The sequence below is a fragment of the Hemibagrus wyckioides genome, linkage group LG03 (genome assembly GCF_019097595.1).
Source record: "Hemibagrus wyckioides isolate EC202008001 linkage group LG03, SWU_Hwy_1.0, whole genome shotgun sequence".
Lineage (NCBI taxonomy): Eukaryota > Metazoa > Chordata > Actinopteri > Siluriformes > Bagridae > Hemibagrus > Hemibagrus wyckioides.
The window spans coordinates 31,005,422-31,017,645 of NC_080712.1; the positions used below are offsets into that span (position 1 = coordinate 31,005,422).

A 12,224-nucleotide genomic window follows, 5' to 3' on the forward strand; every position below is an offset into this window, starting at 1 on the left:
CAATACAGTGTATTTTACCATGGATAATAGAGTAGTTAAAAAAGAAGAGCAGAGGGTTGAGATGTCTTTTCAGGTCATGGCTGCATGGATCCGGAGAGAGACCTGATCAATCCTTGGACGCAGATCTTCATAGGAGGAGGAAATCATCTGACCTGCCCATGTTCTGACTAAAGGATGCAACAAGAGGATTTTTTGTGTGTGTGTGTGTATTGTTGTAAAACTTTGTATAGCTTGTATAATGTTAAGTATTTCAAATGGTTTGTTTATAAAGAGCTGATGCAGAACTCCTGAAGATGGAACCCTGGTTCCAGTAGTAAAGTGAGATGGAACACTACATGGAAAAGAAAAAATAAACAGTTCATTTGCAGTAATTGCAATCCCTCATTATGAATGCTGCTATTAACAATCTGAGGAACATGCTGTACATTTATAAACAGGGGTCCTGGCTGCTGGGATTATATCAGAGCAACAGGATTGGGTTAGTGATTAGTCATGGGTCTACATTAACTGTAAATAATCCTGGATCTTACATGGAAGATGAAAAGAATTAGAAATAATTATATATACACAGTCCAGAGCATCATAACCCATCCCAGGAGGGTCGTACCAGCTTTTCTCCTCCTTTTCCCATTTTCCCTCCTGGGTCCAGCACCTTCAGCTCATCTTCAGGCAGTCTCGATCCTGTGTGTCCATGCAGTGACAGGTCAGACCTCACTTGAGCTACCGGTGCCTTCAAGCAAGCCTGGGGGTTTATCTTTTACTTTACATTCCCTTCATAGAAAGCGCAGTGTCTTGTAAAGAAAAGCCCAGGATTTGAACTCTGATTGTCAGCATGAACACCCACATCACTTACCCACTGAGTGAGCAGAGCCTTTACATTCCCGCTGCTGAAAACTGTATCTTTCTAAACTTGAACTATCAAAGGATCGGGAGATGGTTGTTGTTTTATGGGGTTCATCTTTTACTTCACATCACCAGGCTATGATAAAGATATAAGTAACTACAATAACCTGGTAACAACCAGGGCTCCACGGTGGTAGTGTGGTGGATTTATAACATCAGAGTCTGTGGTTCAAACCAGTAGAAAGGCTGTTGTCTGTTTCTCATGCTCATCTCTCCAGAGCTGTGTTTATGCACATGGAGTGTGGGGATAATAAAGGCTTGCCTTCTCCTAAATGTGTTCCAGCTCAGTGGACTATAAAAATGTACATTTTCATGTCTGACTAAAAGTCCAGGGGAAAAATTCCACTGCTAAGAGTGTGACTTGTTTAACAACAAAATGTATAAGCAAGTCAAAAAGGGGGAAAAAACCCCATTTACAAGCATATGAGGCTGTACTGTTGAAAATTTCATCTTCACTGAAGTGTGTGTGTGTGTGTGTGAATATACATGTTTATTTTTCTCTCATGTATTTATTCGATCTTTAACACCAAGCTGCCTAAGATAATAGAAATAAGAAATAAAAGTAAAGAAATAGAAATAAAAAAGAAATAGAAATAAAAGCAAAAAAATGGAAATAAGAAATAAAAGTAAATAAATGAAAAGTAAACATAAAGTAAATAAATGTAAATAAATAAAAATAAACATATAGAAATAAAAGTTAAAAAGGGAAATGAGAAATAAAAGTAATAAAATTAAAAGTAAACATAAAGAAAATAAATGTAAATAAATAAAAATAAACATAGAAATAAAAGTTAAAAATGAAAATGAGAAATAAAAGTAAATAAATGAAAAGTAAACATAAAGTAAATAAATGTAAATAAATAAAAATAAACATATAGAAATAAAAGTTAAAAAGGGAAATAAGAAATAAAAGTAATAAAATAAAAGTAAAGAAATAAAAATAAAAGTATAGAAATAAAAGTAAATAGAAATAAAAGTAAAAAGGGAAATGGAAATAAATGTAATTAAATAAAATAAAAGTACAGAAATAAAAATAAAAGTATAGAAATAAACAAAAGTAAAGAAATAGAAATAAAAGTAAAAAATAGAAATAAATAAAGTAAATACCTTTAATTTTCTAAATACATTTCATCTTCTCTGATGTATACTCGTGTATTTATTCCCTCTTCAACGCCAAGCTGTCTGTCGTTGAGTTGATTTTCTACAAAGGTAAGTGTTAAGTTTCATTTCTGTGGAACAGCTCCACCCCTCTGTCTCTTATAGCTTGCAGTCCTCAGTGTAGGTTTCATTTCTGTCTAAAGTCTCATCAGTGCCAGAGCTCTGTGTGGACATCATGGTCTCTCGTAAGTATGCTCTTCTTCTAGTTCAGATCCACCAGGATATGGAGGTATCTTTTGCTTTTATTTTTTTAAACAGATGATTTGACATGATATTGATGCTTTTCTGATGTCTGCCTTTCACACAGCAACCATAATAACTGCTGCAGTCGGAGCAGGTAAGCTACAGGAGTTAGCACTATGACTGAAAAGCTTTGTGATGCCAAATAATCACAATTTTATCGGAAAAAAATACCGAATTGAACAGCAGCGAGCCGAAGATGAAGCTGCATAATGTGCAGTTGGCAAAATTCCCAGGTCACAGAACGCTAATTCTTCTGCGTCAGAACTGCTACCACAGCAGGAGTCCATTATAAAGGCTAGGGTACAATCCAGATAGAGAAACTAGCTGTAACTTGTGGAGCCATCATTTACTGGGTGTACATGTGCTTTTGTTTTCCGGTTATATTCACTCTATAAACTCCGGTGGTTAATAGGCACAAATTGTTATTTGAGCCCACAACATAATGTACTGCGCAGTCATATTTCCACAGTGTGAGCCAGTGTGAAGAGGGAAAATTAGAAAGGAGGAGACTAGAGATTTCAGGTTTGACCTGAAAATCTACACTGAACTATTTTTTTTCCATTACAGAACTAATACTGAAAACTACCAGGCACACACGTCATCATAACCTGCTTTTTACTCTTTTTAACGGATGTTTATAACGATTACCAACTCAAATGGAATACAGATTGAGGTCAAGACCAATACGTGGAGAAATTACACAGCAGGCGTGATGCAGGAGCGCAAACGCTTTAAATTAAGTTGTATTTAATTGTTATCTTTATTTGTGTGTGCATGATATCCCGGTTTAGTTTCATGTAAAGCCGGCTAGAAAATCCACACCATATCTATTCTCTCAAATACAAACTAAATGTGCAAATATGTATCTACAGTTTTATTAAAAGAGGCCTGTCTGAGATCTCGATTACTATCAGACTTCCAGCACAATCTCTGAACATTCCTACAAAATTATTGCCTTCGTACTTGGTGCATGTACATAGTAAATTAAGCTGTGGGCTAATCTTCCACAATTACTATGTTTTAAACTCAAATCTGTGACCAAACATTATTTCCCTGACCCCAAGACCATGTCAGTAGCTCTGTAGCTCAGTGTTATTGTTATTCATTATATTATATAGCTTCAAATTTAATACCCATTACCTACACTATATTGCCAAGCATTTTGGGACGTCTGCCTTTACATGCACATGAATGCAATATGGAGTTGGCCGGCCCTTTGCAGCTATAACAGCTTCAACTCTTCTGGGAAGGCTGTTGCTCTAGAAGTGCATTTGTGAGGTCAGGCACTGATGTTGGACGAGAAGGCCTGGCTCACAGTCTCTTCTCTAATTCATCCCAAAGGTGTTCTATCAGGTTGAGGTCAGGACTCAAGTTCCTCCACACCAAACTCACTCATCCATGTCTTTATGGACCTTGCTTTGTGCACTGGTGTGCTGTCATGTTGGAACAGGAAGCGGTCATCCCCAAACTTGTCTTGGTATGCTGAAGTATTAAGAGTTCCTTTCACTGGAATTAAGGGGCCGAGCCCAACACCTGAAAAACAACACCTGAATTCAATGATTTTGGAGGGGTGTCCCAAAACTTTTGGCAATATAGTGTATGTCCCCACTTTTTAAATGGAGCTACTTTAAAGTATACCACGTTGAATGCAGTGACATGCTACAGCTGCAGAAGCGGCTACACGGCTGATGAAGGACTTTCAGATCTCTGATAACTTCGTGGACTATGCTTAAGTGTCGGTAAGCTTCTGATTCGCTGCTGCCAAAATGGAGACAATTACATGAGAGCAAACTACCAGTTCACTGAAGTAACTGGTCAGGTGGAGCTGTGTTCCAGCAGGGAAGGTTTACATCAGGAAGGGAAAATGTGAAACATTTGACATTACATACAAGAGGACAAATCTCAGGTAGTTTACAATAAGAAAGAAATCCAGTTGGGTGTACACGTGGAGCTTCAGTACTCGACAAAACCTGACTACTTAATTCATGGACAACAAAGACGTCATGAAAATAAACACAGACACACCTGACGTATCTATCTGTCTATCTATCTATCTATCTATCTATCTATCTATCTATCTATCTATCTATCTATCTATCTATCTATCTATCTATCTATCTATCTATCTATCTATCTATTTATCTATCTATCATTATGGATCTGACTGACTTATTACTGTTTCAAACTAAATTCTATAATTTGTGGGTATTTACATCCATTATAAGAATGACAGCTCTTTTTGGATAAGGTTTTTATTTTGTTATTTTTTTTTTTTCCCCAAGGGAACAAAAGTAATTGGCAGGTTTGCTGTGTCCTAGCTAGATGTTATATTTCCTAATCATTTCACTTACAATAAAAAGCTATTAATTCATAAAAAAACTCTCGACACACAACAAACCCTCATTCCAATGTAAAAATCAAAACTAACTCCTCTGATAGAAGAACAAATAATAGGTGAGGCTAGATTATACTACTTGGTGCATTCTTAAAAACAGCAGCACCACTCACGTGAGCTCAGGAACATTAGAACACACAGAGGACCACAGAAAACTACTGAGGAGGATGACGGCCGTTGCCATTGTGTTATGAACACAGCCTCCAGGACGAAGGCATCTCTGTGTCAACAACCAAGAGAAAGCTCCACCAGAGAAAATACCAAGGGTTTACAAACGAGGGATAAAAATGAGCATTGAATGTTTGTTCAGTTACTTTTGGTCCCTTAAAGTGGAAGTGACCCTGTCTGAAAAGTGCTGTACCTGACTATGTGTCTATCCCTTGGCACTGGTTAGTACTTTAAGCATGTATGTTGTAATTATGATTCTATACAGAGTTTTGACATGTCCAGTGACTTTTCCCTCTCTCTGTTTGAAGCCGTCTCTGTGCTGGCGGCTCCATTCATGCTGTCCGCTGTCGGTTTCACCACCGGGGGCATCGCTGCGGGGTCCACCGCAGCATCAATGATGTCATCAGCAGCCGTCGCTAACGGTGGCGGTGTGGCGTCTGGAAGCCTCGTTGCCATCTTGCAGTCTTTTGGTAATCAGACAAATTTAGAAATGCGAAAAACAGTGGATTTTTTCTCAGAATTGCTCATCATGATGATGTTGATGTTGTTCAGGTGCGGCCGGCCTTACTAAAGCGGCCACAGCTGCCATCGCATCTGCTGGAGCTGCGGTCGGTGGAGTGGCCGGAGGAACGGCCGGATGGGTGGTCAGGCTGTTCACAGGCTGAAACCTAGTTTTTAACAAGAAAACACTTGGAAATAAATGAAGTGCTTGCATGTTGGCTGAAATAAAGCAGAATCATGCATCCTGTCAAGTTTTTTTTTTCTTTTTCATTCATCACATGCTTTCAGTTGAAGATGTTCACCTTTAAATAAACTTTGGGTGATTTCATGATTCAAGTCTTCAACATGAATCGAATTTTTTTAATTCATAGAACAAACAAACAAAATAACTTAGCATCAATCGCATGAGGACATTAACGACGTTCTAATGAGTGACTCTAGTTACTTTCAGGTTATAACTTTAAGTTAAATAAAACAATAAAGAAAAACAGGAAGGTGTACTTCCTGTATGGAATGATTCAGCTTCCTGCCTTGTGGACTATACACATGGATGTAGGTGATAATGTAACAGCGCTGAGTGATATGTCAATTTTTCCAATCCTAAAATGGATAACTTATTTTTAAAAAAGCATAGACAGACAGATATATACAACTTTATACAACACATCAACTTTGTGGACGAAATGTTCACTTGCTGCTTAATACAGTTGTGTTCAAAATAATAGCAGTCCAAAATCACTAACTAGAAGTCCCTCTGCTGAAAAAACGACACGTGCTGAAGAGGTTACAATTTGCGAAAGAACACACTGACTGGCCTGAATGTTTCTCATACTATGGTGTTTGGCCTATTTATTGCATTCCAGGGATCATGGATCAGTTTGAGTACGTAAAAATACTTAAAGAGGTTATGCTAACTTATGCCGAAGAGAAAATGCCCTTGAAATGGGTGTTTCAACAAGACAACGACCCCAAACACACCAGTAAGTGAGCAGCATCTGGGTTCCAGACCAACAAGTTTAACGTTATGGAGTGGCCAGCCCAATCCCCAGACCTTAATCCAATAGAAATCTTGTGGGATGACCCACAAGAAATGAAATGCTGTTTCTGAGGTAAAATCAAGAAATGCAGAGGAACTGTAGTGTGTAGTGCAGTCGTCCTGGGCTGGAATACCTGCCAGAAGTTGGTTGACTCCAGGCAACACAGACGTGAAGCAGTTCTCAAAAATTGTAGTTATACAGCTAAATATCAGTTCAGTGATTCACAAATAAGCTAAATCTTCAAGCATTTTTCAGTGTATACAGTAAATGTTTGACTTGCAGATACTGCTATTTTTTCTTCACTTTCTGTAAAGTAATAACAGATCTGATCAATTTTTCTTCATGTGTTGATTTAGAATTGAACGTTCAGTGTTCCTAATGCATTTGTGTATATTGACATAAAAGTTGTTATAAGGATTTTAAGCTTTACTCATTTATTAGGGCCCGAGCACCGAAGGAGCAAGGCCAGAGGCCTTGGACCATAGGTGCGGAAGCCCTATTGTTTTTGTTAGAATTTATGTTTTATTTTATTTTTATTTTTTTTCTCAAACTTTCGGGGCATTTTGGACCCCTTAACATGCTCAAAAACTCTTGAAAATCAGCAGACAGGTTGGAATCTGCGGCCATTAGGATGTCACCGTGGCTCGGCCCTGGGTGTGGCACACACCCGTTACAGCGCCCCCTGGAACATCTTGCTGCATAGCTGATACACACTTGCACGTATCCATGTACAACTTGGTACACACTTTAAATCTCATTGAACTGAACAACTTTCACACTGCATGTCATTAAGTCTAATCCACAGGAAGTGAGTTATTTTGAGTTGTTTGCAAAACGCAACCAATGGAATTTGAAATACTCCTCCTAGGGAATTGATACAACCGCCACCAAACCCAGGCTAATATGATCTCAAGACATTGATACAACCGCCACCAAACCCAGGCTAATATGATCTCAAGACATTGATACAACCGCCACCAAACCCAGGCTAATATGATCTCAAGACATTGATACAACCGCCACCAAACCCAGGCTAATATGATCTCAAGACATTGATACAACCGCCACCAAACCCAGGCTAATATGATCTCAAGACATTGATACAACCGCCACCAAACCCAGGCTAATATGATCTCAAGACATTGATACAACCGCCACCAAACCCAGGCTAATATGATCTCAAGACATTGATACAACTGCCACCAAACCCAGGCTAATATGATCTCAAGACATTGATACAACTGCCACCAAACCCAGGCTAATATGATCTCAAGAAATTGATACAACCGCCACCAAACCCAGGCTAATATGATCTCAAGACATTGATACAACCGCCACCAAACCCAGGCTAATATGATCTCAAGAAATTGATACAACCGCCACCAAACCCAGGCTAATATGATCTCAAGAAATTGATACAACCGCCACCAAACCCAGGCTAATATGATCTCAAGACATTGATACAACTGCCACCAAACCCAGGCTAAAATGATCTCAAGACATTGATACAACTGCCACCAAACCCAGGCTAAAATGATCTCAAGACATTGATACAACTGCCACCAAACCCAGGCTAAAATGATCTCAAGAAATTGATACAACTGCCACCAAACCCAGGCTAAAATGATCTCAAGACATTGATAATGCAAAATTGATGAGGGATTTTTGGTATCTCAAACGGTTCAGCCGTGAGGAGCCCTTAAACTTATGGCGAATAAAACGAAACAGGAAGTGGCTAATAACTTCTGTGTACATTAAGTGATCCACATGAAACCTTAGGATTATGTTAAGCAGTGAAAGCTGATCACACGGATATGACAACTGTGAGTCTCGGTCATAGCGCCTACAACTGGCAGCAGGAAGTGTGTCACTTTTTGAAATCTCTAATATTTTCTCCCTTACTTTCACCTGATTTGGTTGAAAATCAGTCAGAATAATGACGAGACATGGCTGATGTGAAACTCTGAAGGAATTAGTGATATTTTGAGTGGAAAGCCCTAATGTTTCAAAAATTTTTAAATAGAACGAACAACTGGTTGTGAGTGATTCTGCTTAGTTTCATGATTTTATGACGCTCAAACGGCTCACAACAAATTTTTACATTTATCAGTACATTGACTCGTCCATTTTCACCTGACTCCTGCAGTACTAGACTATGTCCACTAGAGGCTCTTATCCCGTTATTTTAATTTTTTTTTTTTTTTACAATATTGCTTCATTTTCACAATTCATATATACAGAGTCAACCAAAAAATGTATATACACTTCAGGAAAAGAAAAATAGTATGATGTAAATAATATTAGTATAATATTAATAATATTATCATAATATTATCATAATATCATCATATAAATCAATCTATAACGTATAGCAATAAATTTAGTAATACAATATACAAATTTTTGTATAAAAAAATTTCTTAAATCCTGAAATGTGTATACATTGCATACAAATGTATACATGTGTATACATTTTTCTGGGTGACTCTCTCTCTCTCTCTCTCTCTCCATATATATATATATATATATATATATATATATATATATATATATATATATATATATATATATATATATATATATATATATATATATATATATATATATATATATATATATATAAACTGATATAGTAATATAGTTTAGAGGGAGAGTCATTAGAGGGAGAGACATCACTGGACATTGCTATGATCTATTTCATTACACCCAAACTGTCCCTTTTGTCCTTATATAGTTTAGAAGGAAAATCAGTTTTCGTTTTGCCATCACTGGACTTTGCTGTGATCACTTTCAGTACACCCAAATTGTAACTCTTGTCCTTTTGGTATTTCCCCTTTTAATGCATGTACCCACTGTGCTCACTGTGTCTGGTGTGCCTGTTCATTTATTCATTGATTGAGATTTCAAAGCACTCTTGTTCGTGTCTGCCAAGTGCCAGAAATGTACATGTAGTTAAAGAGGCCTCTGCAACTGTACTACGGATATTCTAAGATAAAGTAAGATAAGACAAAACTTAGATAAGATCCCACACCGGGGAACTTTACATTATATTATAACTGCTTTATTTGTATTAAATATATGCAAGCAAGTTGTTATGAAGAACCTGGGTCTTTTACCTTTACTTTATAAACATTATTTTAAATGCTATAGCAGTTGGACACCCCGACACCCCGATAGCTGTGTAGAGTGGAATGGTCCTGTAGGACCACCCGTACATCTTAATCCTGCCTTAAATTCCCCTCTTTTCAAATAAACCAAACAAAAAAAGAGAGAAAGACATCCAAAATGAAACATTTAGGCGCTTAAGGCGTGACGTGGGCTTTTCTCTTCGCCACGTTTTCAAGCTCTAGCCGGTGACAATTGAAGGCCTGAATTCCCACGGCAGAGGTGATGAACTTCCCAAACTGGATTAAAGCGCTCTGTTTGCTCAGTCCGTCTTTCCCTGGATCTCGGTGCACAAACTTCCCTGTGACCTGACGAGTGTCTTTTACATTCATAATCTGAGACCTACCGCTGTTCAAGCCAAAGCATTCGCTGATTAAACAATAGAAACTTTTTTATACTTTTTATGCTTTAAATGAAACTTGCGCGCGTGCTTAATATCAGTGGATAGCTTATGAATTAATGACGTCATCATAAACTTGCCCCAGACAGTGTTCATGTTTTAACCTATAGACACTCGTCAAAGGTTAAAAGCGACTATCTGAGATTAGGCCACCTAAAGAAGTTGGTAAATAAAAGTAGTTAAACTCTTATTTCGATTAAAAGCATTACTTCGTAGCAACGGTGCGCTTCACTGGTCTGGATTATCAGGATCAACTATTTATTCAGAGTTAAACCAGAGCTTCGACTATAACGAAAGCATCACCGAGACGCGGGCGTTTCCTCATCCATATAGTAGTAATAAATTCTTGTAAGTCGTATATTTGGAAATAATCTTTTTAAACACTCACGTGCTTGGTTGAATATTTCATCTGCGCGAGCCTCTTTTTTTCCTCTGGATAATTCAGTAACTCCGCAGTCCTCATCGTTTTATATGAATAACTACATTAGTTAAGTTTTAGTCTAATGTTTAGGAGCGCTTTCCTCCCTCCCTCCCTTCACTCACAAGAACGAGAGCGCGCACGCACACACGCGCGCACGCACACGCACAGGGAGCCTGTGAACAAGCGATCAAATATTAAGCAGTCATATCGTATTAAACGCATGTCGTCGCTTTCTTGACGTTAATTCGTTCGTCCACCTGGAATTAATTTTATTTCCCCCCCTCCTCCCTAAAACCATTGTCGCGTTCACAAATCTCTATTTTTGCTTATAAGTTTTTTTTTTATTAATCTACAGAATAACTGATCTTGAATAGTGATGAAATGCTGCTGAGAAAGTTAGACCTGAATAAAACCTAACAGGGAGTGAGGAAAAAATAAGAAAAGACAACAGGGGAAGATGGGGTTGATTACTTGGTTTCTAGCTCAAGAATAAAATAACTTGTAATAACTGAACTTACTTGGAAAGCATACAGTACAGTGCACAAACTGAGCAGAACCTACAATCATTTTAATGAGCACAGTGACATATTAGGTTTTAAATAAGGCTTGTCGTGATTGTTGTACTAGCTACAGATGATAAATTCATTAACATCGTTGCGCTTGAGAACCTAATCATTTGTGCAATTCATGCTCACGATCTGATCTGTGCAAAAAATAAATGAAATGTTAACAAATGTAAGCACAAGCATAACAATAACAAGTGTTACTAAACATTAACGGGGCTTTGCATCACATGTAGCACGAGACAAGTGATCTGTCTAAAAATACACCCACTCTGCCATTTATATATACACAAACAGACATGCATGTGCAAGCACACACACTAATGCATTTACGTTTTATAGTGATTACAATGATTCTCCGCAACTAAAAAACACCCCCCCCCCACACTTCACCTTTTCCCTTACAGTTTAATGTTTTAGCAACAAATTAAAAACCGTCCTAATGTAGATCAGATACAAGTGCAAGCAAACACACAAGTACAGTGAGGCAACTGTTCCTGACTGTTACAGCTTCACATTAACAACTCTTCTTAAAAGCACTGTACCAAATATAACAGCTATGACAACCAAGCCACGTGACAACAAACCCTGTTTTACCACTATGGAAAAAAAGTAAATAAAAGAGTAAATAAAATTTTTAAGCCAAGGTGTTTTATATCTGTTTATTTGATCTCACGCCATTTTCCTTCTTTTTCTCATTATTTTTTGGTGGCTTTAAAAAACTGTTGGAAGGCTTCGTCCTGCTGTGATGCAGTCTGGAAAAAAAAAAACCCGTCTCGTTTTCTTGGCAGGATCTGAACCTGTGCAGGTTCAGTATCATCATCCATCATCATTTTAGGGCTACTTTTTTAAAACCATCATTAGCTAACAGGTGTCTCTTAGCATGAGAACTAGCTGGCAACACAAACATGACTTCTAATCAAAACACTGGAGAAAATTGCTTTGGTCTGAGCAGCATTTCTGCCGGCCAGTTTTTCTTTTTCTTTTTTCTTTTTTCTCCCCCTTTCACACTACGCGTTTGTCAAAAGAACAGAATGTCGGGACTTGAAAAACGTCTATATTCATATGAAATGTATTAAGCTGACCTCGAAAAAACAACACAGCTGAAAATTCACCCATCCTCAGAGGCACAATTGATGCACATCACCTACCCAGACCTTCTCCTCGGAACTGGAGCACAGTGAGGAAATCTTCCAAACGCGTATGAAACATGTTTTTTTTGGTTTTGAAAGAATAAAGTTGAGGGTTTTTGGTCGTAAACTGCAGGCTA

At 37.8% G+C, this 12,224-nt stretch overlaps 1 protein-coding gene and 1 long non-coding RNA gene across 3 annotated transcripts in view; one reads left to right on the top strand and one right to left on the bottom strand.

Moving 5' to 3' along the window:
• The first annotated feature begins 2,123 nt into the window (after positions 1-2,123).
• Positions 2,124-5,615, top strand: LOC131351179 (interferon alpha-inducible protein 27-like protein 2A). Of its 2 annotated transcripts, XM_058386444.1 has the most exons (4): positions 2,124-2,246; positions 2,369-2,398; positions 5,176-5,337; positions 5,420-5,615. In XM_058386444.1, the coding sequence occupies exons 1-4, from the start codon at positions 2,237-2,239 to the stop codon at positions 5,530-5,532; spliced, it is 315 nt and encodes a 104-aa protein (XP_058242427.1). In that variant the 5' UTR covers positions 2,124-2,236; the 3' UTR covers positions 5,533-5,615. The 2 variants fall into 2 exon arrangements, with proteins under 2 accessions (XP_058242427.1, XP_058242428.1); XM_058386445.1 differs by lacking the exon at positions 2,369-2,398 and having other exon boundaries at positions 2,139-2,246.
• Positions 5,419-12,224, bottom strand: part of LOC131351181 (uncharacterized) — an 8,326-nt gene continuing 1,520 nt past the window's right edge. The window contains exons 1-2 of the long non-coding RNA XR_009204350.1: positions 12,106-12,224; positions 5,419-5,535 (exon numbers count right to left, since the gene is read on the bottom strand). The exon at positions 12,106-12,224 is cut by the window's right edge and continues 1,520 nt beyond it. This is a non-coding gene — a long non-coding RNA (uncharacterized LOC131351181). The remainder of the gene's footprint in view (positions 5,536-12,105) is intronic.